This window comes from Apteryx mantelli, chromosome 26 (assembly GCF_036417845.1).
Source record: "Apteryx mantelli isolate bAptMan1 chromosome 26, bAptMan1.hap1, whole genome shotgun sequence".
Lineage (NCBI taxonomy): Eukaryota > Metazoa > Chordata > Aves > Apterygiformes > Apterygidae > Apteryx > Apteryx mantelli.
In genome coordinates this window covers 8,937,065-8,965,018 of record NC_090003.1, presented here as the reverse complement: position 1 = coordinate 8,965,018, position 27,954 = coordinate 8,937,065, and the positions used below count along the sequence as shown (strand labels likewise).

Below are 27,954 nucleotides of genomic sequence, written 5' to 3'. Positions count from 1 at the left end.
GTCGTACAGAACATTTCCGAGACCTCCAGCCTTGCTGACACGTGTTATAGGGCACTGAGCGCTCCCCTTTGCAGGCTGGACGCAGCATCCTTCAGCGTCATCCCCTTTCGAGAAGGCCAAACTCACCCTGGAGCATCCGCCGTCCCTCCTCCTCGGAGGGCATGATAGCGACCCATCCCTTCCCGGAGCTGGGAGGGATCCGGGGCAGGAGGAGCAGCTGCCAGATGCTGTCCCAGCCTTGAGAATGGGCTTTGCGATGGGACCATGCATCGCCCCACCGTCTTTCCTGCAGCCACTGCTGCGCTGTTTCACCCGTGACTTCTACCCTGGGGCGATGGGCTGGGAGAGGAAGGGCAAAGACGGAAAGCCCCAGGGAGGGCTCAGGATTCCATGGGGGCATTTGGCACCTGGTCCTCATCCCTCTGGGAGTTAGCGCAGACTTGCTGCCTGTTGCTTTGAGCCTCTGGGATAAAACAGACGTGTTGTGTGCCGTCTGGGGCTCGTGCTGCCCAGCTCGCTGTACCGCCGGCCTCCGTCCTGCAGTCCTGCCTCTGCCCTCTCCCACCCTTCACTGCCTCCCCTCCCTCCCCTTGCTTTCATTTAGAAGTTGTCGTAAAAAGCCCAAACTCCCATTGTCCAAACGGGGATTAAGCACCATCTGTGCAAACTTTGAGGCCATTTCGGTGACTGGGAGGAAATGGATGACTCAGAGAGACGTTGCGACACAGATCGGCTGTGACCCCGGGCTAACCGGGTGGATCTCCGCTGAGCAGCCCTGTTAACCCAGGCGCCTCCTGGCAGCCTTTCGAGGCTCGGGGCAAAGGCGGCAGCAGCTTTCGCGGGGCTGCGGGGTCCCCATGGACTGCGAGGTGTTTCTGACCAGGCGTGTGGCTCTGCAGGGAGCCCGGGCTGGTTGGCGCTCTCATGCCCAAGCTTGACATGAGACTTTTAGCCTATCGTCCCACTGGTGACTCTTGAGTTTGCTTTGGGCTGTGTTGGCAGCGGGATGGGGTGAAACATGCTGGCCCATGGTGTGTTAGTGCATCACCTCCCAGACCCTGACGTTGGGGCGTTTTTTTCCCCCGAAACAGTGGCTGCGGGATGGCTAAGCGTGGCTCTAGGAGGAGATGGAGGAAGGTGACAGAAAGCGCTCCATCTACTGGCGAGTATCAGGAGATGCCTTCATGCAGGAGTGAGAACATTGTGCTCCAGGTAGCTTCGAAGCTGTTTTGAAGGACGGTGACCAATTTAGCTGATCCTGTGTTTACAGGAAGTCGATTTGGGTCCTGTACAGGGCAGGCACAGCCCGGAAGGGGATTTCTAGCTTGCAAACTTTTCCCTTTGTCCCACGTTCGTGTTGCTCCCCAGCTCCCCCACGGCTTGTTCTGGCCTGTTGGGAAGCTGCTGTTAACAGAGGTGATGCTGGGACAACTCCTAGCTCAGATCCGACAGTGAGGACAAGTCATGGCTGGACTTTGGATGACACACAGGTGAAGCACCAGGAAAATGCTCCTCTTTCGGGTGCGTTTTGCTCAGCTGCTGCTCATGGTGCTGTCCATGCCTGTTGCATTGGGGTGGGAGAAGGGTATGAGAACTGTCAACCCCCTGCTTTGCTGGGAGTGTGCCTGCATCTAAATCAAGGATACTGCACACAGCTCAGGATGCAGATCTTTCAAGATGTAAGAGGCCAAGCTTGAGAGGTGATCGTAGGGGCAGGAAGTATTAGAGAAATAACTAGCCCTCAACAAGAAGCTGCGATTAAGACAGATTTACACTACAAGCCTGGCCCGGACAGTTACAATAACCCCAGAAATTGGGGAAATTATTAGGCACAGCTTAAGTAAAATGATCTGAAGACAGTGCTAAGGCAGGTGAGATTTTGTTTGGCTTAATGCACAAAGCAGAGAAGAAAAGAAGAGGAAAGAATTTCCCCTGTGAAAGTGTCGGCCGGTTCAATTTCCAGTGACGGTCAAAGAGTTAAAGTGATATGTTGGGAGTTATGAGTGTTTATCTAAAAGAAAAGTGGCAGGTGAAAGGGATAAAATAACACAGTTTGTAAAGCAATGCAATATGTTCGAATTATCCAAGGATCAGAGCTGGAATTTGGAAGGTAATATTGGATAGAAGGAAATGGGAGATGGAGACAGAAATAGGATGGGGAAAAAAACAGCTTGCTGCGTCTTCCCCATTGGTTGTTGCAAAGGAAAAAAAAAAAGGGGGGGGGGTTTGGCGTTATTAGGACCATTGTGAATTTGTTTATTAAAGGGGATTTTTATTGTGCTTTCAGAATTAAGCTCAGGGCCTCTGCTGTGTCAGGGTGCAGAACAGACCCTCCCAAGCTGTGTTTGGTTGGAAAAACATCAGCAGAGTCTGTAACTGCGTCCGAGCACATCCTTTGTGCTCAGATGACCTGTGAAACTCCAGTGCCATCCCCGACCAAGCGCCAAGATCCTTCCCTTTCTCCTTCAGCGCTCTGGGGCTGCGGGTGCTCAGCTCCTGGCAGAATCGGGCTCCTCCTGAATCTCCGTTATGCCGAGCGTTTTTCCGGCAGTGATGAAACAACTGCTTTCCGCCTACCCAAGTGAGCATCCGCTTCTGCTCTTGCCTCCGTGGCACTGGGAAACCTTCTCCTTCATGGAGGGGGAAGTATGTGGGCAACCAGGCCTTGACACTGTTGGAAGATGCTGAGGATGCGGCTGGGAAACAAAGTACTGCTTTGCTGGGGGAGCGGGGTGCTTGGGCAGCAAGGGATGTACCTCCGCACGGCTGCTCTGAAAACCGTGGTGCAGCTGTGCAGGAAGATTTGGGGTAGATTTTAAAGACCACATGCTTTGCCCCACTACCCTCACTCTTAACTGGCTTTTAGGATCTCGGCTTCATTTGCTCTCCCAGTGCCATCCTTGCTAGTCTGGAGCTCAGCTCTTGCTGGGCTGTTTGCCTGGTTCTGGGAGGTTTCCAGCAAATGCTGGTGAGAAGTTTGGGGAGGATTTGGGCAAGTTGCACCATCTCCTCCACTGCCTCTGCCCTGAACCTCCTGCCCAGACAGGCTCTCCAGCTCCAAAAACTCCTGCTGTTTCCATTTGCCTCCCGAAATGCATCTCTGTCCTGACATCTACTCCTCTGCGTGGTATGTCATGGCCTCCAACATTGCCACTTGCTGAAGCTTTTAGGTATTGGCGTGGTGCTGGGGGATCCCCTCCCACTGCAGGACTGTCCCCTGTTATCAGGGCTCCTGTGGTCAGTGACCAGTGCCCTCGGTACTGGCCAAGGAGCCCAGGATTGTGTTCGAACCCTGATGTGGTTTGGAGGTACACCGATCTGTCAGCCTCCTTTAACTAGGAGATTGTAAAGAAAAGAGCCCAAGAGCAGAGTGTCATTGAAGCGTTGCCTTCCTGAGTCTCCAGGCAGCCCAAAGCAAGGGCTGTGAGGTGTGCCGTCATCCCGGTGTGCTTGTTGATCAGCCTGACTCTTCCGAGCTGCGTCACATGGGAAATTGAGATGGCAAAGTGACTTTATTGAAAGAAATGACACAAAGGGCTGATTTATTTTACACCTAATTCATCCCTGAGGCCCTCCCAGATGTTCTGTCTTTCCTGGTGCAGCTGCAAGACCTCCTCTTCTGTGCTCTTTCTCTGCTTGTCTTTATTGCTGGAGATCTAGTGAGATCTCTACCAATTTTTTTTTTTCTTTCTCCAAAATGAAGCAAACCAGGTGGAGGGAAGCATGGCTCATTGCTCATGAAGCAAAAGATGAAGTACTTGAGTTTACCTGCCTGTGATGTTCAGAGAGAGGACTTTGCTCTAGAACAAAAAAGCTGCACCACGAAGCTGTCTAAGATGCATTCCCTGTGGGCCTCCCTGAGCCAGAAAAGTGTTGCTACTGTGCGAGAAAAAGCTAAATCATCCTGTTGCAGGTAGAGACTCCAGAACATCTTTATGATGCCCTGCGAGTTGGCTGCAGGCTGAGAGTTACCCTATGCTTGGCCTCAGATAGTTGCCTGTGCGAGGTCCGTTCTCCCTGGTAATTCTCGAGGCAACATGAATGTTGATGTTTGTTCTTTTTATTTTTTTTCTTTTTTCTTTTTTTTTTTCCTCCCAGAACTCCAGATTTTTCACTTTTCCAACTGAGCTACATACAAACCACAGTGCCTTGACCCCCGGCACTGCTCTGAACATGTTTTATATTTCTGTGGTCTCTCTTGGACATCTTGTTTTATAGCCAAGTTTCAAGTTTGAAGGCGTCTATAATCCTGCCACATTTAATTTTCTGCACAACTTCCTTCCTGGACAGTAGCTCAGCAAGCAACTTCTTGCAGTGAAACCGGGTGTCTGAACTGTATTTTTCAGAAGCAGCCTGAAAATTCTCTTTAAATTTATCGTTTTTGGGTTCAGTTGTTAGCTGATAAGCTTCCATGTATCAAGTTTCTCTCCTTCAGAATAGTTGACACTCTGAGTCTGTAAATGGCATCTGTTGTCAGATGCTGATTCTCTTGAGTTTCTTTGGTGGAAACCATAGTGAGGGGGAAGATGCAGTGGCACTTTCAGTGTGCTGCATCCCTTCCTGACCACTGTAATTGCTCTGACAGTCCCTCAAGATGTGGTGGGAGCAGATTGCGCGTCTCTGGTTTCTGGACCAGCAAGGCAATGGGTTAATTGTACATACTTCTAGCTGAAGTCATCTTGCAGGCCAAAGAATGGGGACTGGAGAAGCTCGGGGTCTCTTGGGTTATGGTGTTGTCAAGAAGTCACAGTGCTGTTGAACTCCTGCTTGGTGAGCAGTGGCCCTGTGCTGGCAAAGACTGCGTGTACCTCTATGAGACCATCTTCTGGGCGCCTGGGGGTGATAAGGCAGGTGAGAGGGGTGACCAGCCATCAGGGTGTTGGTTCCTGGTTTGTACAACAGTTGTCACATGTGGAGAAGTCATGTTTCCCTCCAGGCAACCAGGGCTGGGTGTCTGGCAACACGTGAGATGTCAGCTTGGCCTGGTGATCAGCAGCCTCCCAAAGGGGTGCACACCGTCTGCTCGCTGGAGAGTGCAGGTCCCAGGGCTCGTTCTGATGATGGTTCAGTGCCATGGGGATCCTGGGCGCTGGAGCGCTACTGGGCTCTGCTGATTTTGGCTGGTGGCTCAGCTGTGTGAGGAATCAGATGTTTGGCTCCGTTCGGCCCATTTTGAGCTGGCTGGGGGACGTTGGCCTTTTGACGTGATGGAGGCCGGGCTGTGTGAGCTCGTGGGTGGGATGCAGCTCAGGAGGGACTCTGCGCTGCGCGAACATCTCGGGGAGCACCTTCGAGAGATGAGGAGGGGAAGGCTTGGTGCAGGTCGCCCGTGGCTCTATCCAAATATTAGCAGAGAGTCCAGCCTAAAGGCTGCGCTGAGGGGCCCGGCTCCTGCCCCTTCCTCCCCCTCCGTCTGCACGGGGTGTTACCATCCAGTCTAAGGCAGGTTGCACAATTTATTTTCCTGTACTTAAACCAAGATTTTGGCAGTCAGGGTCGGGAGGCCTCTCTGAGGAGCGCTGGCTGGGCGCCCTCCCGCTGTCCCGGGATCATGCTGCTGTCAAAGGCTCTGCTCCGCTGTGTGTCCTTCAGCATGGCGTTGCCTCACGTGGCCTTCTGCCACGGTGCCGGGGCTGCTGAAGGAACCATGCCCAGGTGACAAACACACCACTGGCGTCTTCAGCAGCTGCAAATAAGAGCAGTGGCCAAACCCAGCATGGGTGCTGTTATATCAGACTAAGGTGAGACCCGTCGTTTCTGAATCCTGTGACGTGGCAGCTGTAAGGAGGTCTCACCGCAGGATGCTGTCTTCTGCTGTGTGGCTGTGCAGGGACACACCAGTGCACGTCCTGTCCTTAAAGTATTTTTCCTCTGTGGTCCTAGACTCTCATGTCCTGCTCTCTCTATCTCCTGGCTTCCCTGGGCCGACTGATTTAAGTAAATTCATGCGGATAAATGGAGAGCAGTAAATTCAGGGAAATTATTTTGCTCACCGCTGTTGGCATGCATAGAGCTGTCACTGCTAGGAGAAAACCCAGATCCCATGGAGGCAGGAATATGCAGAAGGATATTTGCCCAGGATTTGCTATTATGTTTTCTGATGATTTAAGGGAGAGAGAGGATGCGAATGCTAATTAACACGCTGCTTGAACAATATTAACGTTATCCATGGTGATTTCATTGCTTTGCAAGGAGAGTGGCAACTGAGGCCCATGCCTGCAGTGGGTAGGCTGTGGACATGCCTGGATGAGATAGTTGGAAGTGATGAATGTGTTCGCGACCAGTGAAGGGCACAAGGGTGAGGTGGCCAGAACAGCTGGAGAGAAATAAGAGCTCTGCCCACGAGATCGGCAGAGGGGACGGAGAGGTGACAGATGGTGAAGCCGAGAGAAGAGCATGGAGCAGCCAAGGATGGACACATGTGACACGTGGGGCGGGCTCTCCAGGTGAGGAGGGAGCAGAGTGTGAGGCCCTGCGAAGGGTAGGAAAAAGAAGGAGCAGAAGATGGTGGTGAAGTTGGGAGTTTGCAGAATGGGGAAAAAAATCACAGAATTATCCAGCCGCTGGAGCAGGGTGGGGAGGCTTGGAGGGGACGTCTTGTTTCTGCCCTGATGATTTCGAGTTGGCACTGGGACATCCAGGAAGGTTTATGAGCGGGAGAGGCTGGGTGGAGACGTCAGTCTGGGAGGCCTCCGGGGAGAGATGAGCTCAGCAGGGAGAGGGTGTCGAGGGAGGCGAGGAGGAGATCGGAGAGCCATGGCGGTGGGACTGGGGCAGGGAGAAGGACACGGAGGGAACAGACCGTCGGCCCAAGCGCAGTGGGCGAGTGGGGAGCCTGGTGGTGGGCAGCACGGGATGGGCACCACCAGTGAGGGGAGGCTTTGAGGGGAACGTCCTCGGACGCATGAGGGATGTAGGTACCTGGCTGAGTGGGAATGAGCCTGGGAGGAGGAGGAGGAGGAGGATGTGAGCATCCTGCTCCATCCTGGAGATCACGGAGAGACCGGTGTCTCCGTATGCCTTGGTACATCATGGGAGATGAAGCTGCTACACTGGGAGGTGCTATGCAGGAACAGAGACAGTCCCTCAACTGGAACTGGGGCCGGAGAGGAAGGGATGGAGCTGGGATGAGACCATCAGGGGAAAAAGAGCCCTTTGAAGGTGGTAGAAAGGAAGGGCTCCTGGGAGGCTGGACGCTGATTTATCCAGTCCTGTGATGATAGTTAAGCTTAAAAAAAAAAATAGCATTCCCCCCCATGGACACCAAAGTGAAAGAAACCATCAGTTTTATAATGAACCCCATTGAAAGGTGAGCCAAGGTGCCATGGAAATATTAATGCACTTGGAGAGCACCAAAGTAGACTGCTATAATTAAAGAAAAAAGATGAGCCGCAGTGTTAATGCAGTCAGGCCCAGCAGCAACCCGTGCCGGAGCGTGGCAGCCCTGGGACCACCTGTGGACATGGGGTCTAGGGCGTTTGGGCAACACTCCAAGGTGTCTTAGGGTGGATGTCTTTCTGGGTGCACGTGAGCCCTGTTCCAAGGGATGCCTGCGGGGCTGGGGGGGCGATGCCGTTCCTGGGGTGCGGATGTGCCTGGTTCCCCCCCGGTGGGGTCACAGGGCCTGTGTCTGTGCTGTGCGCGGGGCGCTTAAGGATGGAGCCCGAGCCACCCCTTTGGGGCGACCTGGGTGCAAGGTGTTGGACTGTCTTCAGCCCTGGCGCTTGGCTCGGGGATGAGTGGAATGCACTGATTGGGGGCAGCTGGGAGCGTGCTGGGTGTTTGCCCTCCCCTGTGCTCAAAACACCTTCCCTGCTCTGCCAGGGGGGCGCAAGGGTCCCTCTGGTGTCACCCATTGCCTGCCCTGCTGGTTGGGGCATCCCCAGGAGGACGCAGCCGTGGCCCAGCACAGTCGCGGCGATGCTCTGACCTGCGCAAGCGGCGCCCGAGGGTCCCCTCCAAACCCACCCCCCAACAGCCCAGGGCTGGAGGGAAGAGGGGTGACAGGTATCCAGCTCTACATCCACGGGCAATTCCTGCCTCCCTGCCAGCCCAAACACACCTGGAGACCCCTGGCAGGATGTTTCCAGGCTGCTTCTCGCTCCCCGCAGCGTGGATGACCCCTCGGCTGCAGGCAGGAGAGGAGAGTGCTGCTTCAAACAGATAAATATCAGCGCCCTCTCGACAGAAGCAAGTCGCAGCCGTACCGAAAACTAAGCTAAGTGGCCTCTTAAGCCAGCAGGGTGTCAAGTGGTTAAGGCAGAAGATTAGCGAGCAAGCGCGAGGAGAGGCTGCGCACGTTGGGGCAAATCACTGCCCTCGACTCCAGCTCCGTTGTGCGGGGTGACCTCTCCCCCGTCCCCGTCGCACGGGGCTGCGGAGGCTCAGGTGAGAGCCGCCGTGCCAACACAGCCGATGGCCGCACGCTCATCGGGAGCCCAACGCTGGGAAACGCGTCTCGGAAAACACCGGTCCGCAAACCAGCATCTTCCAGGGAGATTCAGGAGGGACCAAGATGGCCCAGACTGGGCCTCGACTTGCCCTGGATGCTGTTGAGAGGCACCTCTGCTCCCAGCTGAGGACTCTCGGGACAAGACCAGCAACCATCAGGTGTTTGCACCACGCGCTGGTTTTATGCAGAACGGCGGAGCCTGGTTGCTGGGAAAAGAAAACCCCCAGGGCTAATTCAGCACAAACTCATTATTTAATAGACAAAGTAAATACGAAAAAGGCATTTTCCCCCCCCGCCCAGTGCTGAAATTTACAGTTATGAGAAGAGCCAGAGAACTGCGGAGCCGGGGTATCTCCGGGTGACATTTACAGGGATCAGCTTTCATCACAGCTTGAAAAAATCCCGTGCGCAGAGATTATCTACACACTGATCTGGATTGTCTTGTTCGGCTTTGGCCCTTATCCTAGATGGACAACGAGCAGAAAACTTGGCCACTGGCCTGAGGTCTGTGGCCTCCCCTGCATTAGCTGGGAATAGGAGAAACAATCTCCAAAGTACTTGAGGACTTGCAGCCTTAACGCGTTGGGAGCTAGAGAGCCGGAGCGGCAGGGAGAGAAACCCACGGCAGGATTTCACAGCGAACCGAGACGGTGAGATGGGAAATTCCCCCTCCATGCCCGGCTCCTGTTTGCACAAGGGTGGCTTGACCTGCGCCGTGGTCCCCCCCAGGGTGTCAGTCCCACTGCTGCCCACCTTTGCCGATGGCTTCGGGAGCAAGCGGGAGCGCAGTGAGCGGGGGCCCCCGGTCCGGGCACGCAGCTCGGCCCCGGGCGCCGCGGCCACTGCTGCATCGAGTCAGTTGTCAGCAGCCTTCCAGCCGGACGGTGTCTGGAGACCTTCCAGCGACCACAGCCGCTCCCCCGGCCCATCACTGCCACAGCGCAGACGGGATTTAATGCATGTCTGCGTTTTCCCCTAACCTTTCCCCTCTCAAGAGGAAGAAGGGAATTAAAATAAGCTCACAGGTTTGCGAGGACCCCCAACCCGAAGGGTGGTGGTTACGGCTCCAGGCTTTTCTGGACCGAGATGGGCATGGTGGAGATGGACCAGCTCCGTGCCAGGAGCTCCCAGCTTGCCCAGGAGGGCTTGGCGAGAGCAACGCCGCTGTACGCTGGTCCCCAGCACCGCGGGCAGATGTTCCTCTTGGCTCGCGGTGCCATTTTGAGGTTTTTTATCTGCTCCCTTTCGCCTCCCCGCGCGCAGCCAAGTGGGCGAGGGAGAGAGAAATTGGTTCCCGTCCCACCTCCCCTCGCAGTGCCCCACTGCTTATTAGTTCTCCAAATATTTCGTCCCGCAGCCCGGCAGCGAGGACTCTGCGCTAACCCAATCCCAGGCGGAGAGGAAGTCGGAGCGGGTAGGACAGCGTGTTGTCCTCGCGGCAGCGGTCCAGGCAAGCCTGCAGAGAGAGAGCCAGGGCAGCTGGGGCCCTGCTGCGCTACAGCTGAGCGCTCGGGGCACATCCAGCCGCGTCCCCTCGGGCTCAGCCCTCCTCTCAAGGGACGGCAGCAGAGAGCGAGAGCACAAGCATTGCCCGTCCCACGCCCCCGGCAGCCTCTTTCCTCCTCCACGGTGATTGCTCCACTTTATATTTTTGCTTTTCTCAGCAGCTCAAGGGACAGGGCTGACCATGTTTAACCACCTTGTCCCTGGACCCTTCACCAGACACAGAAAACAAGCCACCGGGGAGCACGCGGAGGAGACCAGCTCGTGGGATGCTGGGGAACGAGGTAGGGGCAATTACGGGGAGGAGGAAAAGAAATCCCCAGGGATTTCCTCCCACATCCCAAGTCTCAGCTTCGTTAAGATACATGGGGTCGCAGGTACCACGGCCTCCCTGACCTATCTTCACCGTCCCCAGCCCAGCCGGATGCTGGAGAAACAAGCAGGGTTTGCAAGGGGAACGGGAGCACGGCAGGAACCTTGCGTCCTCCGGCTCTTCTGGGCTGCAGGACAGCCCCCGAGAAACTGCTGTAAATTACAGTGGCTGCTGTATTGGCTCCAAAATTCGGCCAAGGCCCAGGAGACCTTTGAGCAGCCCACGCCAAGGAGATGCGAGCGCGTCCCGTGTCCCCTTCATACACTGCTGGCTCTGGTGGTGGGGAGAGCCCACACATCGGGGCAGGTGATTCACCTCCCTGAGGCCAGCATGTTGTCCCCACACTGAGCTTAATGCCTAGGGGACAGTGCCACTCCATTGCCACCACCCTCCGTCTTCTGCACCACCCCCAGCTGCGTGCACCAGCTCTACTCCATCACCTCTCGTGGCTTAGCTGAGTCAAGCAGCGCTCCGGGATGCTCAGCGCGGGCCTCAAACGAATGGAAGTAACGGCAACAGAAGATACCTAACGCTACGTTTGCTTTAAACATCTGCCGTTTGCAGTGCTCCGGAGTCAGCTTGTCCGATGAGAGCAGGCATCACGCAGGTCCCCAGCCAGCCAGCGAGAGCAGACACGTCCCCACCAGCACTGGAGGGCACCACGGGGCTCTGGCTTCAGCAATAAATAAAGCAAGCAAACAGGAAAAAAAAAAAATTACAACGATTGCTTTTTTGAAACTTTAAATATTTTTTTTCTTTAAAATCTGTTTTCCTCTGGGGCTCTGTCTCTGAAAAGAGCTGCTTCTCCCTGCAGCGTCTGGGTCACTTCCTCCAGTCCTGGCCACGGGGCGAGGGAGAAGCAGGGTCAGTTAGAGAGGAGGGACGGACGGGTGCTCCCCTCCGTGCATCACCGGCACGTATGGATTTCCACCACCCGATGGCAGGGTTTGCACTTGACGGAGCAGCACCAGTGAAACTTGCAGCTGCACCTTTCCACCACCTCCACCTCGTCCGTATGAAAGCCCCTGCCGCAGCACATGAGCTCGCAGCCGTCGATGGCCTTGGAGGTCTTGTTGCACTGCCGGCCGCTGGTGCCCAGCACCCCGTTCTTGAGGTCGTGGTCGCAGAAGTCGGGACTGGAGTCCAGGTAGACGAGGTCCTCGTCTGTGTGTGGTTTGAACTGGGAGTTTTTCGGCACCAGCACCTTGGTGGAGCCAATCTCGCTCTGCTCGACCTCCGTGGCGCCGTCAAATTTCTCCTTCAGCACGTTGCCCACTTTGCGGAAGGGGGGCATGGCTTTCCAGCACGTCTTGAACTCACACGAGCCCGACACGCCGTGACACTTGCACTCCACCCGCATGTTGTTCAGGATCGCCTGGAGAAACGAGACAGGATGGTCAGCTCAGGATGGACACAGCCCTCCAGTGAGGCTGGAGAGTGAAAAGGACGCGACATAAGAGATCTGGAGTAGACGTGCAGCGACCGATGCCAACATGCGGGAGCTGATGGCATTAAGGGAAGACCAAAGGACTCGACTGGTGGCTGCAAACCCCAAGCAGATCCCACTGCTATTACCTTCCTCCCCGCCTCGTTGTTGTGGAGGTTCATTAACGCTCTGTTGGAAGAGGCCCCTTTGCTCCTCTCCCGGACGTCGACGAAGGACTGCGAGAAGGCCACGCCGTAGGCGATGTTATCGGAGCAGCCCGACCACTGGAAGCCTAAGGCAGAGGGTATGGATAAGGCACATGAAACCAGCCTGCTTTCCTCTTCCTCTCCAGCCTTGCTCTTGCTAGAACAGAGCTGACCTGCCCCAGCTTCTGCCTTGCTACCCAGCTGCCCACACTAGCCCCTAAATTGGAGATATACTGGGGAGTGTGTCCCTGGCCAGGGGAGCAGCGTGTGCACTGAGCTGCTGGGGAAGGGATAGGAAAAGAAAAGAGACATTAGAGCCTCTAGAAATGGCACGCGAGTGTCCCCGGGGTGGCAACCAGAGGCAATGTGGGGCAACGCGTTTTCTCTGCCACGTAGGCAAAGCTCCTCCGCGCCCTTTGAATGGACCTCTGTGGATTAACAGGAGGCTTTTTTTCTCTTTTCTCCTCGCTCTAGCGGGTGGCAAGAGCTGAAGGGACGAGCGTTTCCGTGCACGGCCATTCAGCATCCCCGCGCGGCCCCCGCCTTTGCACGCTCACCCTGTGGGCTGCCCCCTTGCACCGTGCGGTCACATCCACACTTTTCCAGCTCGCCGCTGCTGCAGGCTCGGGTCACCGCGAAGGCCACCCCTGCCGAAGAGATGGCGTAGACGAACGCTGCCTCCCGCGTCCCTGCAACAACACAAATGGTGGTGGGAAACCCAGCTGGAGGTCTGAGGCACATGAGAGGGCTTTCTGGAGGATGCACGCCCTGGTGGATGAAGGCCCTTGGAGGGCCGTTGCTGATACCCTGCACATGCCATGCCTCTGCTCCCCTTCTGTCCCAACATTGGTGTTGCACATAAACCCCCTTGAGAAGCTGGCACGAAAAACAGTTTGCAGCAAAACAGGCAACACAGAACTAGCAAGTCAAGCTGTTTTCTCCTACTCCAGACATGGGGTGGAGAGCCTTTTCTCCCCAAAACCCATGCAAGGAGACCCCTCCTCCCTGCTCCCAGGCATGCTCCATTTGCTGAGTGCCAAGCCTGGACCAGGCTCAGCAGAGATGCTGGAAGATCACCCTGCAGCAGTGAGAGCTGGGAAGGAGCTGGGAACTGCCCTGTAGGGTTAAAACGTGAATGCGATGGGCATAACCTGGCAAGGAGAGAGATGCAAATGCTGCGTTGCTATTCGGGGAGAGCTCTCCCAAGCTTTCAAGGAGAGACTGCCTTGCCTGGTGCTTGCAGGGCACCTCTGAATTGTCCATGAAATTCCCCCCTCCGGCCAAAACAGTCCGGCTTCCTTGGCTGCTTTCCATATCGAGGAACATCCCTGCAGCTGCAGATATGTGTCATCCTCTCATGCAGGGTCCTGTAGCTCCTGGCACCTCCAAAACTGGCTTGCAATACTCCCCTTTCCCCAATGGCACGGTTAAAAACTGAGAAGCGAAGGCCACCGGGGGAGACCTCTGTGCACAAGCTTGCAGGGTGGCACAGCTGGGGATCGCGGTCATCAGCTCTTGCACTACCTGGATCCCTGCCGGCCACCGACAGTGGCTGAGGACACAGCGCCTCTGTCTCCAAGTGACGAGGGCCGGCATTCGGGGTAATCCTGCGCGAGGGCCGTTTCGCGTTTGGGGTGGGGGGATAGCTAGCGAGCCGACGTTGCCCCTTGCTCGCCGGTCGGACAGAGGGCAGCTACTTTGGTGGTCGCAGCGCAGACTTTGGTGGCCAAGCTGTAATCTGGCCCAGGCGGCAGCGGCTGGGGAGGACCCAGCCAGCGTGGGGACTGAACGGCCTCCAAGTTAATCGAGGTTAATAGTAGGATCGTGTTGGTCGGTTTGTGCTGTGGCTGCCTAAAAAGAGACGACTTTTAGTTTCTGGTATTTCTGGTATTTCCAGTCCTGAACCTTCGCAAGAAGAGATCTTCACCCCTGCATCGAGGGGAGGAAAGTCAAATAAGGAGCCGGGGAAGGTTTGGACCTATGGGTCCTGGGATGGGAAGGGAGAGAGCCCACCAGAGCTTGAAACAACACCTGAGGGGAGGCAAGGGACGTTTTGGGTCTCCAGGGGTTGAGGAGAGCGGTTTTCCCCTCCGGCTCCTCACCCCAAGGCTTGGGAGAGCTCTCCCCATGCCCATCACCCCAGGGTGTCCCCAGCTCCTTGCTCCCGCTCGCCCCGCTTTGCCACCTCTCTCGGTCTGTTCGGTGACAGCCCCGTGCCTCTGGCACGCTGGATGTCCGTGTGCGGCTGGGATCGAAGGGGCCGGGGGCAGTCCTGGCCGTAAATCCTTCCCGAAGGCTTGGCGGCGGGAGATGCTGTCCTTGGAGGGTCGGTGTGTTTTTACTCGGATCGGGCGGCAGAGGGCTGTCCTCCCAAGGTCTCGCCTGCAGCCGGCTCTGTTTGCTGCAGCGTTCACGGTCCGGCAGCGCTTACGGTTCCTGCGCTGCTTGGAGACGAGACTGAATAAATCCCGTGTCTCGCTGCAGCCGCAGCCTCAAGCAGGGAAGCTCCTCGGGATGGAGATCAGGCCACGGAGAGACTCGTGTCTTTAGGGTCCTACTCGAACTTGGCATGTCCTTGTAAAAAGTCCAGGCTGGGCACCCCGTGCTGGTCCCTCCTTGGTGCCTGCATGCGATGGGCACCCATGGGGCATGAAAGAGGCTCAGGAGAGGAAGCACCCAGCGACTGAGGAAGGGTGAGAGCCTGCATGTGCTGCCCCCCATGCAGTCAAAACAGCCCCACTGAAGCACTGAGCAAAGGCTGCTCAGCCCACCCGTTCACCACCAGCCCTGCTGGGAGCCAGTGTTGGGGCGCAGTCAAATAAAACCCGCCGTTATCGTTCCCCACCACCCAATACCTCTCCGATGCGTGGCTGGCTGGCTCACCTTGCGTCACAACCTTCCCAAAAACGGGCAGCGTGTCCAGCGTGGAGCAGTTCCAGCGGCGGTTGCGGAATTGGTACTGGCACTCCTCGATGGCCAGCTGGGCACCGCGCCGCACCGAGTCCATCACCTCCAGGTTCCTCTTGCACATCTGCACCTGGCGCTGGATCAAGCCCTTCAGCTTCTCGCAGGTCTCCTCCTCGGAGATGCTCCCCACCGAAGACAGCTTCGCCAGGTACCTGCCGCGACAGCCAGTGCAACTGGTTAGGAGGTAACGGGTTTGGGGAGCGTGAACCTGGGTTTGGCTGGACGCGCTGCGCGACACGAACCGAGGAGACCCAGCCTCTGCTCCCCACCCAGGCCACCTTGAACGTGCCACTGCAATGGCTCCATGGGGTGTGTTTTTGGCTGGCAGAGAGCGAGCCTGAGCCGAACAACCATCCCTCTGCAGCCTGGTGCCCTGTCTCTCAAGGAGCCCAGCTGCTGGCTCCCCTTTGCCTCTATTGCCTGCAAGGGGGATATTTTCGGCGGTGTCTGAATGTGCCCGGTCAGGTCTCCTGAGTACCGGCACATCCAAGTGCTACTAGGAAAAGCCAGAGGTCTCCAAAGTCAGCCAAAACAAGCAGGACAAGCGCTCGGCTGCCAGCTCCAGCTGCCACACTGCTCCCGCAGCGCGGCTGTGTGCTCATCACCGACAAACATCTCCCTCAAAACCACTTCCCTCCCGGAGCCTGCTTTTAGCTCCCCCAGCCCCCATCGTGCGAGGACGGCCTCCGGGAGCTGCCAGGTTTCCCGTCACTTGGGATTTGAGCAGGGCTTGAAGTGGGGAGGATGGAGTCAGGAGCCTGCCGTGGGCAAAACCGCCTGCGCCAGGCACCTCCTCCACCGGCCCCCCTCGCAATCACAGCCGCCAGGTATTTGCCGAACTGGAAAACACTGTCCCTGAGCAGAGGTGGCACCGTCCTTGGTGGAAGGAGGTGCAGAGCTGCTCTTGAGTGCTGGCATTACGGAGATGGGGGAGAGGTCCCTTTCAGGGCGAGCACCCCGCAAGCTCTTGGGCATCTCCCAGTCCCCCTCTGAGCACACGGGCATGATGGTCGATCCCGGGGTCTCGGCCTAAGCACCCGGAGGGTCACGCCACGGCTTCCCCGGTGCGCTCCAAGGAGAGCCCGCTCCCAGTCCCCGGCTGGGCCAAGCCTGCATGTCCCAGTAGCCCGACCCAATGCTCCGTGGATGTGTGCTCGCCCTTTTCCCAGGCCGAGCCTCCTGCTCCAACCTCTTAAAACCAGAGAGATTTTAAGGCAGACCCACACAATTTTTTCGGGCCACCAGACAAGCCCAGATACTCTACATCTACCTGCACCAGTGCCTGCACTGGCATGCACCCAACTGAGACTCCCTCCTTTCTGCGGCCACCAGCACCCACTTCAAGTGACACTGCCGTTGGCAGAGCCCCGTCCTGGCTTGGAGCAGGGAGATCCCCTGCCTCGCATAGGCAAAACTCACGCTTGCACCCGGTGACTGCGCCGAGCTTTAAGGTCCTCGGGAATCATCAGCGTCAGATAGTTCAGCTCATGTTGTTCCCTTGTCTGTGCAGAGAGACACGAGTGCCAGGCGAAGGCTTTTTGGGAACCTTATTCCTTGACTCTGCATTTCCCAGCCCTACAGAGCTTGTGGGTTTTTTTTTTTGTTTGCTTGTTTTTTTCTCCTCCTCCAAGTTACGACATCCTGCTAAGGATTTTTGCTTTGAAGCGCTGCTCGCCTCCGAGAAGTGACTGTGCAAAAGTGGCTCCTGCTTGCTGCCTGTTCCCATGCGTCCCAGGAGTCAGATCTGCTGACTTCAGCCACAAAATCCAGTTGTCACAGCCTCTTCCTCCCATTAGCCCTGCCAGTCTGCCCCAGGAGGAGAGAGCAGGATTTTCTCTTCCGTGCATCAGCAGAATTATTCACCAGCTTGGTTTCATGCTTACAACTGGGGACCGTGGGAGATGGTGAGAAAGGCGGCTTGGCTTGCAGAGTCCGTGGGGAGTCTGCATGGCTAGCTGTCAAAAAGCATTCAGCGTTCCTCGTGCGTGGAGGTCACTTGATGCAATGTCTCTTGGACAGCGGGAAGTGGCCGGCTGCCGTGTTTGCAGAGCCAAGCTTTCTTCTAGCCTTTATACCAGCTAAGCATCTTCGTCCAAGGCTTTCCGCTCCTCTAAGGGCATGGCTGGTTTGTGGAGGAGCAGCCACGTGGCTCCCCGGTGTGCATGGCTGACTTGGAAACCCCGCCGAAGCCAAACCCAGGCTGTCACCTTTCTGCCAGCCCCAAATCCCAACCCAACAACCATGCGATGAGTGCCCCAGCCCTATGCCACAGTCCTGGGTAGCAGCAAAAGGCTGGACGTGGGGCGCGATGGTTGCTATTGCACCCAAGGTGGAGGCAGCAAACCATCCCTGGGAGCTTTCAGGATATTCAAGGCTGAGCAAACCTGAAGTGACTGGGACAGTCCTGCTCTCTCCCAAATCCAGCTGCCATCCAGTTTGTGCATGGGGAAGCTGAAGCACAGCAAGGTGATGAGATTCGTCCCCAGAGACCATGGGCTGGGAAATCAGTTTTGAGCCTTGGAGCCAGGCACACCAGATTCTGCCTCCAGTACTAACCCCCTGCGCTGATTCTGCTTTTTTCCTCCACGTGACTAACACAGTATTTATCACATCAGGGAACCGGCTCCTGCAAAGCAGCACAGCCAGTCGCACCGATGAGTCAGTGCCTGGTCTGACCACCGGCATCCTGGCAGGAGAAAGCCATGCCGCAGGTGCAACGGCCACGTTAGCATCAGCTCTGCTTGGGATGGAGGCATCATCTCCTTTTCTAATAAATTTCCCAGCTCGGTGGGATTCTCCAGGCAATGAGGAGCTATAAATTCAAAGCATGCAAGAAGAGAGGCATGACAAGGGCCTTTCAAGCCTTTCCAAGCAGATGCGCCTGATAAGATGCCTCCCCAACAAGCGCTTAATGCTGTTTGGGATGAAAAACAAAGGCTAAGGATGCTTCAAAGATGGAAACAGCTCTCCAAGAATGGGTCTGGTAATTTGTTTTGCAAGGCAGGCAAATTGGGTGAAGTTATCCAGAATGCTGCTCTGGCTTCTCTCCCCCATGGCAGGTCCTCTGTGTGCCGTCATCCCTCCTCAGCCTGTGCATGTCTGCCCCTCCTCGAGGGTGGGCACAACTGCGCGCCCAAAACACCACGGCCCATCAGAGTCCCCGCTTACCACCAGTCTCCTACATCCCGCGAATATCATCCGTGCTTTCCCAACGTGTTGCTTCTCGGTGGGCTCCCATCCTGGTCCAGGAGGGATCCAGAGGTCAAGCCAAGGATGGGTGGAAGGACCTTTGCCAAGCTGCGGGGCAGCTGGGAAGGCTTTCACGCAGCATCTCTCCACTCCACGTTCAGCACAGGGCAGGAACATCTCGCCTCCTTTTCCCCCGCTGGGGCAGGTGGAGAGTGAGAGAAGGGCTGGGAAACGTGCTCATCCTGCACCAGCACCCAAAGGTGCTCCCACCCTGCATCCTCACGGGGGTTTTTTGGGGCTGCGGAGCCCAGGAGAGGCACCAAAACCATCTGCAACATCCCACAGTCACCATGGCAACCCAGATACAGCACTTCGCCTGGTCCTAAACAAGGACATTGCTCCATACTTCATTTTCCTGGATTGAGGTGGTAGAAACTAGGGGCAAATCCTTTCTCTGTCTACTCACATGGACAACAAGGCTGGCACAACAGGAGCAAACCAAACCGCTCCTGCCCTCTGCGAGGTCTCCTATCAGATCCCCATCCTGCTAATATCACGTCTTGATTTCTCTGTAGCTGTTAAGAGCTCTAGATTAGGGCCCGAGTCTCACGGGCAACCTCAAAGCTGCCCTGCTTGCCGACAACCCCCAAATAATAGCACATTTTCTTCCCTTTCCAAGACTGGGCAAAGAATGTTACAAGGGATGAGCTGCTGCCCAAGTCATTCATTCAAATCTCGCCTTTTTGCTTCATCATCACATTTATCTTTCTTTTCTCCTGCCTTTACATTCAGACAAGTCACTCACAGAACAAGCTCCCTTTTATTAAAAGTCACTGATTTAACACAAAATTGACAGAAAGCACTTCCTTCTTTTCCACCTGCAGCATGTAGATCAAGGTTGAAGCCCCATAATTTAGGCATCTGCAGTTGATCCTCCCTGCAAGATAGCAAATAAGGAAATTTCAAAGCCAAGGAGGTTTGAAAAGGAAGAAGAAGAAAAAAAAACTGCTTAAAAAAAAATGAGGAAAAGGATGATAATTTCAAGAGGAAGAATACTTGATGGAATGACAACAAGGCATCAGAAGAGCCATGGAGGTTGGCAGATAGAGCAAGAGGGGAGGGGATTCCCTACCATGGGAGAATGTGGGAATTTGAGTCATTGACAAGTTCTCAATAGAAGAGGGCCAGGGAAGATGTAGCAGATGTCTTGGAGTGAACAGAAATGTCTGGCTTTTTCTAAATGAATGAGTTTCAAGCGTGAGAACTCCTCACATTGTCTCATTTTGGGAGCGTTTTCCTGAAGACGGGTAACAGCTAGACCTGTGCCAGTAGTATCATTGTAATCCCCTATCAGAGATGTTAAAAAGCTGGATGAGCTCAGAAGTTCAACCCTGGCTTGTGCTGTTCAGTGAATACCCAACCTGCCCCGGGTGCTTGCCTGGCTAAGGCTACAAAAGGGTTGTTGCAGCCACAAAAAAATGACCAAGGCAAACCTGCTCTCTAGAGAAGAGATGTCCAGTCTCAAAGTCTCAACCTAGAGGCTTCGAGTTGTAAAGATGCTTCAGCTTATGCTCCCGATCTTGCTCTGCTCTTGTCCGACATGCTGCCTCTGCAAGCATCCTCCCTGCTCATGGAGCAACCAGGTCAGCCTGGATCAGTGGTGTGTCTTTGGTGTCTCCCCACACCCTGGGGGAGCTTCTGGCAGAAGACTGGTTCCTGAGGAAGGACAGCAGCAGGAAGGGAGAGGCTAGAGAGAGACACCTAATATTGCTGGCCATATGGGTTATAACTTAGGGTTATACATGGACTGAGACTCCCCTGTGCAGAGTGGTTTCCTCTGAGGAAGAAGACGACGCTCCTTTAGGATGGGGAAAAAAGCAAAAGTGTGTGGAAATGCACGGATAGATGCACTCAGGAAGAGAGAGGTCCTGCCTAGGTACCCCAAAGAGCCATCCTGCAGCTATGAAGAAGGGGATCATCTTTTCCTCATGGCTTCCCCCTTCCAGAGAGAAGATACAGGGAGAGGTCCCGGGACTGGTGAGCTTGTCAACCCAGGCACATTCCCGGCAGAGAGCCTCAGGGATGTTCTGGAGACTATGTGATACCTGCAAGGTTGCCCTTATCTGGTTGGTGGCTCTGCAGCAAGATGTCACCCTGTTGAGGACTAGACATCCCCCTCCTGGGATTAGATGTTCCTCCCTTTCACTGCTTGCAAGTGAAAACCATGATTTCCAAAGTCATCATCTGAGCACCTGCCTGGATTCTCCCCTGGAACAGAAGCAGCCTGGCCTTCCTCTGACAGCTACTGCGCATTTCACCTCTTGCTTGAAATGGCGTTTTTCACACCCAAATTCCCACCACCAATTAGCAGTTGCCAAATCAGTCTCTCAGGAGGAGGCACTGCTGTGCACAGCATTACCTGGGGAAGACCAGGAGGCAAGTCGAGCAGACTCCAAGAGCAGCATCCGCTTTGGAAACCTAATTTGAATGCGTAGGAAAGACATCCCTTACTGCATCTTCCTTTATAAGCCAGTAGAAGCTACTCCAGGGCTCGAGTTCGACAGCAATGACTGGTTTTCAGCTAATGAGATTTCTCCTAAGCGTGTGCTTACAGAGAGGAGGCAAGCACAGGCCACAGGGCTAAACTCCACGGGAATTCCCCTAACGCAGCGCTTCGGGCTAGACCTGGACGGAAAAATTCGAATGAGTTTTTCATTTCGATCAGAATTTGCAAAGACGTGGCGAGAGGAGCCCTTTGCAGGATTAGTTTGATCTTGCCCAACTTCCAACAGACCCTAGGCTGGTTTCCACCGGCCAAGACGTTCAATTAATTTTTTCTCCCGAGTAATTTCGTGAAAGCGCAACGCTGGCTCCCGTTCTGCTGAGCCAGCCACATCCCGAACGTCACCTTCCTGGCTGCAAACCGCAAGAGCCCACGGCACCGCTCCCGCAGAGCCTGGAGGATGCAGTCGGGGGTCACCCGCAGCAGTAAGGGGCGGAAACCCCAGGCTGGAGCCAAATAAAGGTTACCTGCGCTTTGCACCTGGGCGAGAGCCTGTCATTTGAGCAGCCTTGGATGACGGAGATTTTTGTGGATTCACAAGGCTTTAAGGAGAGAAGAAAAAAAAAAAAAAATCACCAAGCATTATAAAAGCCGGCGGTGTTGCATTTGTAAGGAAATACGGAAGAACCTCCTGGAAACTCTTAACTTCCAGGATTGCTCAGCAATTTCATCATTTTAAGAAAGCCCAGATAAACTGCTCCATCCACAAGGATGGATTACTCGAGAGGACAACAGCTCCGAGCAGAGCAACATAAACATTTTCACTGCAATGCGAAAGGCCAGTTCTGACTCGTGGAGTCAGAAAAAACCATTCGCAAAGCATTACGGAATGAAATTTTGTTTCTTGCCATCACTTGCATTCGGAGCTGGTCAGATCCTGTCCCTGCACAACCTGCAGTGCAAAGTGGTTTTGTTTCTCACGTGTGTCCAGCCTCCCTGGAACAAGGGTCTGCTATGAACCACACAGTTTTACGTGAGGTTTCCTTAGAGGATGACAAAAATACCCATCATCACCAAGGAGCCGAACAGCACTGCTCACTCCTACGTCATGGCAAACACAGCCACGAGGTCTTCCTGCCGGAGAGGACCAGCTCTCTGATACCAGGCAAACTGGTTAGAAGTCCAGCATCCAGATTTGCAAAGGTTTCTTGCCTCTGCAGGATGAGACCCTTAAAGGGAGCCTGTTTTCCCTGCTGAACTAAAATTAGCCGGGCTTGTCGAAAGCAGCAAGATTTTTAAAATCAACAAATATTTCCAATGCAGGAAGCTGTCGGTTTAGCGCTCCCCTCCCTGTGCCCTCTTGGGAATGGGTGTCACTTGTTGCATGCAGGGCTCCGACATCCCATGACCGAATTAACGGCGCAGGGCAGGGAAGGGCTAAGCAACACCCTCGCGGCTCCGGCAGGATCCCCGGGGCAGCGCAGAGGAGCTCTAGGCACCTGCGGGGAGCGGACGGCCCTCAAAGCAAGGCGATTCTCCGCCAAATCCAATCCGTGCAACCTGCTCTCCCTGCTGCCGGAGCAGACACGACGACCGGGAAACTCTCCCCACACTGTACCTTATACTGAAAAAAGCATGCGGGGAGGGGAGCGGGGCTTGGCAAGAGCACCTCTGCCCTGGAGCTAGCTGCACCTGCCGAATCAGTGCCGCGGCAGCGCGGCATCCACGGGGAAAAGGCTGGACCGGTTCCTCGCCGGGTGGGAAATGGGAGGGTCACGAAGACAATGCAAGGAATCTCGCACAAAACAAAACCGAGCTGGGCTTGAGGCGAAGCGAGCTCTCGCTACGGGGAGACTCACCTTAAAAAAAAAAAAAAAAAATCTATTCAAAGATCGGAGGGAAGCAAGTGCAAAAGGACCTAGGCCTGCTTCTCCCGAAACCTCTACATTGCAGGAAGACCCAAAGCAGCACAAAACGTGTGCTCGGAAGTACCCAGCCAGCCTGCTGCTCTTGCAACATCCCCTCTGCAAAGCCGGCAGCGACGGACACGGAGAACTGAGCCCCGTGTTTGCAAAGCGCCGGAGATGCTTGGATGAAAGGTGGACCGTAGAAACCCAAACTCCTTTTCTCCTTTCCTCTCCGGCCCTAGGAAGTGGGCACTGTTAGAGAGCAGCTGCTCAGCCAGGCTTGTTCGGACACTCGCGAGGTCTTCAAGCATTGCCAGAATGGTCAAATCCACTTTTTTTTTTAAAAAGGCTTTTAAAAACCCAGCTGTGCTCCTGGCCCTTTAAGCCAAGTCTCAAGCCCAGACGGAAGTTTTAAACCCCTGTAAACAGGGGGTAGACGGAGCTGCTGGTGGCACACCCTGCTCTGCAGCGGCACAACCGTGTCTCGGACTGCTCGGAGAGCCTCCTCCGAAGCCAGATTTAGCTGCCTGATGGCAGGAAAACGGGGAGAGGCCGTAACGGTTCTCAGCGCGGTGGATAACCAGGGCCCTTCATCCGTAAAGGAGCCCTGCCATGATTCCCGGGCACGGGAATCGAGTCTCGGGGCTGCGGTCTTTAAAATAATCCAAACGGCCTCGGATCACAGCGGCCTGAGTGCAGCTAAAGGAAAACCTACGTTCACGCCCCACTTTTTGCATTTGCTACGCTCACCAAAGAGTCAGCGCTCACCCCTTATCTCCTGCCGAAACCGGGGCCCTGCCGCCCTTGCCCGCTTCGGAGAGGTGCTAGCGCAGCGCCGATCGCTCGGCTTAAACCCTTTTCGAGGCATCCCGGGCACCAGGATGCTCTTGGAGCCGCTTGCAAGGTCAATCCTATTACCGTGCGCGTAGCCTCAAGCGCCGAATCGAGTCCGAAACGCAAGTTGCTTTGGAGGCAGCTCAGCTATTGCCGTGCCTAATGCAAATCCCGGACTCCGCCGGAGAGAGAGCAGAAAGCGGAGGGACCTTCCCCAAACACACGCACGCATAAAGCCGGTTGGATCTAAAGCGCGCTAACTCAAGCCCTTTATTTAACTTTACAACTCTGAGCCTGAAAAGACGGGAGGAAAAGCAAGTCTACCGCTTTCATGAGAAAAGAGCACGGAGCATCTTTGCAAACTTGGAGCACAGAGGTTTTCAGCATAGGCAGCAAGCGGAGCAGCAGCTCCCCAAACCGAGAGGACACACCTGAGGTTTACTTCCTAACCAGATAGAAAGCGTCTCGGGCTGTTTAATGACAATTTTGGCCAAGTCCCTTCCGGCTCGGAAAGCCTCTGCAGCGGCGTGATCCCTCCAAGAGACACCTACGTCCCTTTCCCTTTTATACAGGATAAGGCGGCTCGGAGGACGCCCTTCCCCGCAAAGCCGGCTTTGTGGCGAACGCTCAGCTCGAGTGTTGCAAGGCAGCGTCTCTCCGAAGCGCTCGGGGAATGCGAGTTCGGACAGGTCGAGAGGGAAAAAAAAGAAGAAAGCCTCGGCTTGTGAAAGGCGCACCGAGCTTAATCACTAATCCAGCAGGTTTCTGGAAAAGCAAAGCTCGCCGCGCTCCGCCACCCAGCGCCCACACCTACGCGCGGGCCGCAAGAAGTATGTGTGGCGCCGCGGGATGGCGGGCGACGCGCGTGGGCCCCCCTCCGGACCGCGTGCCGCTGCGCTTGGCCCCCGGATGCTGCGCGCGGGCTGGCAGGAGCCGGGCAGTGGCACGAGAAAGAGGAGCGCACCGGAGCCCGGGCGCATGAGACGCACGGCGCGGCGAAGACGTACGAGGCGTACTCATTCCTAGAATATCTGATCGCTCCTGGGATCCTTCTAACTCCGTTTATTGCCTCCAGCAGCCTTTGTTTCTGATGTGAGAAGATAAACAATGGGAATTGTCCTAATCCTAAAGGCAAGGAATAAAAAGCACGGAGCGGGGGATGATCCTTTTTATCACGATACATTTGTAACATCAAAAAAAGAGAAAGAGAAAAGAAAAGTTGAGCCTTTCTTTCAAACGCACTGAAACGTATCTGCTTTTCCTCCCCTGTTGGCAGGAATGAACCCGCCGCGGAGCCGAGCCCCCCGCTCCCACCCCTCGCGCCGCTCTCCCGGAGCGGCCGGCCGCGCGCCGTTCCCTGCCGGTCTTTGCAGCGAACCGCCCCTCCGCCCGGGCTTCCCGAAACCCGCTCCGAGAGCCAGCCGCGAGCCTGCAGCCGCGGACCCGGGGGTCCCACCTCCGTGCCGGGCGCTTTTCCACCTGGCTGCCACGCTAAAATCCACCCCCCTCCACTGCTGCTTCTCCGGACGCTTCCCCACGCCTGTCCCGCTGCTCCTCGCCGGGGACTCAAGCGAGCTGCTATCATCCTTCCTCGGCAGGACTTTCTCCCTACGGAAAAAGCACTCCCCCGGTTCCCGCTGTACCTTCAGCAGGAGCGTGACAGCTTAAAGACCACCTTGATAGCTGCTCTGATCCACCCACCACTCGCTAGAGCCTCGCGGCGCGTAAGTCATTCCATCTGGCAAAAAGCGGGGGGGGGAAGAAAGAAAAAAAAAAAAAGGAGGAATAAATAATAATACATCCCAGACAGCTACTGGAGGGAAAGCACCTTTTTCCACCAGCAGGACACTTGGAGAACGGCACCGACCTGGCTCGTTCCCAGGGTATCGGGAGCATCCTTCGAAAACCACACGCCTACTGCAGCCTCCGACAAGGGGCAAAGCGGCCAAACGCGGAGATGGGGGAAAGATGGGAGCCTTATCCGCCTGCGGAGACCGTTCCCGGCGCGCAGCACGTGCTTTCGGGACCGTGCCCACCTGTGCGCAGGTGTCGGGAGAGGCACGAGCGCTTTTCCGGCCCCGTATCCGCCGACGGGAGCCGCGGCGCACGCACCGGGAGCTAATTTGAGTTCGCGCTGCCGACGCCGGGAGCGGGCAAAGCTCCTTCTCCCACCGGACAAGATTAATTAGGAGGAACGAGCGCCACGGCTCAAAGTTACGGGGGGGGAAGGCGCTGCCGTACCCCATCCCCTCCGCCCCCGGAGGTCTCCCCAAGAAGACAGTCCCTCCGCCTTGGCAAACGCGCAGGAATTTTCTAGAACCATTTCCGCCCCTGTTTACCTTCCACATTATTTCAGTGTTTGTTCAGCGGGTTCCCAATGTCACCGGGCTCCTCCGCGGCGTCCCACAGCCCTCGGCGGCCCCCCGCGCCCGTCCCCAGCCCGCGCCGAGCGGCTCCTTCCGCCAGGACACGGGGGGACGCCGCCGCCACGGGCCGGGACGTGTCCGGAGACGGATCCCAGGGGCGGACGAGCCCTCCTGGGCTGCTCCGGCCCTGCCAAGTCCTTCCCCGGACCGCCGGTTGGCTCCGAGCGCCTCGCCAAGCGCCGGGCCCCGCTTTGACCCTCCGGCCCGACCTCGGCTCTGGATTAGCAACTTAAGAACAAAAGCGCAAGGGTGGGGGGGGGGGACGGGACTTTTGCACCCCCGCACACAAGTTACCCTCGATCACAAGCGGCCCCCCAGCAGCTGGGGAGGGTCGGCATCCCCCCCCCCCGCCCCGGCCCACCTGCCCGGCCGGGTGCTGCCACCTCCCTTCCCCGCGGCCGCCGCCGCCGCACCGGCACCGGGGGAAGCGGCGCCCCCCCGGGCGATGCTGCCCGGCTCCAGCCCCGGCCGCGGTCCCGGTCCCGGCCCCGGCGGCACCTGCTCCGCCGCCCCCGTCGGAGCAACAAGTGGCGGCGGGCGAGCGGCGCCCCCCGGCCCGCCGCTACTCACAGCCAGTTGCTGGCGTTGGCCGAGAAGGTGGCGAGGATGATGAGCAGCAAGGAGCGCAGGAAATACTCCGGGCTCATCCTGGAGGGCAGGCGGCAGAGAGAGGCAGGCAGGCAGGCAGGCAGGCGGAGGCAGGGCAGGCAGGGCGGCCCCGCGCCCCGGCGGCCCCGCGGCCCCCGCCGGGGGCAGCCGCCGCCGCAGGTGGGCGCCGGGCAGGAGCGGCGGCGGCGGCGGGCGCTGCCCGGTGGATGCGCCCGCGGCGGCCGCCGAGCCCGACTGTCAGCTCGGCCGGCCCATCCCGGGATGGAGCGGCGGGCCGGGGGCGGGCCGGGGGCGGGGGCAGCCCCGGGGGCGGCCCCAGACTGCCGCCACCGGGGCGGGTCCCGCCGCCGGGGACACCCCCGGGGCGGGACGGCGGCGGCGGCGGCGGGCACCGGCCACGCTCCCCCTGTCCCCCTCCCTTTCCCCAAAACGGTCCCGGTCCGGCCCGGCGGCCCCGCACCGCGCCGCGGCTCCCCCGCCGCAACCCCCGGCCCCGGAGCGGCTCCTCCCCGGTGCTTCGCTCCGGCCAAGCGGGGCTCGCCGGGACCCCCCGGTGCAGAGAGGAGACCTCGGGCCACCTCGTTGTGCCTTGCCGGTTCGCGGAAAGACCCCGGATAACCTGCCGGCCGCTCCGCTGGGAGATCCCTGGGTGCAGGGGTCGGGGCGCGAGGGGTCTGCTTTTCCCTGGCAGTGAAGGGAGAGAGAGGAACATCCCGGGCAGAGGGAAGAAGAGAAGAGGAGGGTTTTTTCCTTCTTTAGCTCCAAAGTTACTTTCTGTGTCGCCGCGGAAAAACGGAGCGCTCAGCTCAGAGCATGATGCCTTGCGTTTTGGTATTGTTGGGAGAGGCCTAAACTTTGCCGAGATCCCGTTCCCCGTTAAACGGCGCCAATGCCGTTTGAAGGAGTTTTCCAAATGCCGGTTTCTGCGGGTTCACTGCAAAGAGGCAGCTCTTGACTTTGGCATTTGCAAATTTGCAAACGAGGAGGTGGGAAGCACTTGTCTGACTCGGGAATTTCTATCAGCAGGGAACAGTGGCCGGAGCCGACAGCTGGGATGGGGCTGCGGACCCCCCCGGTGTCTGTGCAGGACTGTCCCCGTGTGCAGCAGCCAGCCACAGTGCTGGCTCCGAGTTGTGCACGTGGAAGATGACACTTGACCAAGTATCGAGAGTTAAATCCTCATTGGAAGTTGTCTAGAAAGGTCGACCTTTGGGAATCCCGACAGGAGCTAACGGCAGCTTGGTTTGCCCACCCCTGGGGGCCAGAGATGCAGTGGGGATCCTTGTCTCCCTCCCCCTCCTCATCCACCACATCTCCATCCTTCCCCCATGGTCCACACAGGTGCAAACATCTTAATTTAAAACAGGGGGCAACTGCCCCCGTGACAGGAGATGGCTGCTTGGCGTGAAACCCAAGATCCCGAGCAGCCAACGACCGCGCACCAAATCTCCTCCTAACAATGTTATTAGTTAGGTCCATTACTAAAACCTCTTGCTACCATCTCTAAAATCTTGCCGAGCTGGTTTGGAGCTATTCAAAATTCTCTTTGTCTTTTCAAC

General features: G+C 56.7%; 1 protein-coding gene across 2 annotated transcripts; it reads right to left on the bottom strand.

Annotated features, from left to right (window-relative positions):
• Nucleotides 1–8,682: 8,682 nt before the first annotated feature.
• WNT4 (Wnt family member 4) lies at nt 8,683–26,547 on the bottom strand. Of its 2 annotated transcripts, XR_010886370.1 has the most exons (6): nt 26,357–26,547; nt 14,844–15,079; nt 12,518–12,649; nt 11,904–12,046; nt 10,769–11,703; nt 8,683–9,908 (listed from the first exon to the last, which is right to left on the bottom strand). XR_010886370.1 is itself a non-coding variant. In XM_067310963.1 (5 exons), exons 1-5 carry the CDS (start codon nt 26,431–26,433, stop codon nt 11,236–11,238), a joined length of 1,056 nt encoding a protein of 351 aa, XP_067167064.1. In that variant the 5' UTR covers nt 26,434–26,547; the 3' UTR covers nt 8,683–11,235. The 2 variants fall into 2 exon arrangements, 1 of the variants encoding a protein (XP_067167064.1); XM_067310963.1 differs by having other exon boundaries at nt 8,683–11,703.
• Between the last annotated feature and the right edge of the window lie 1,407 nt (nt 26,548–27,954).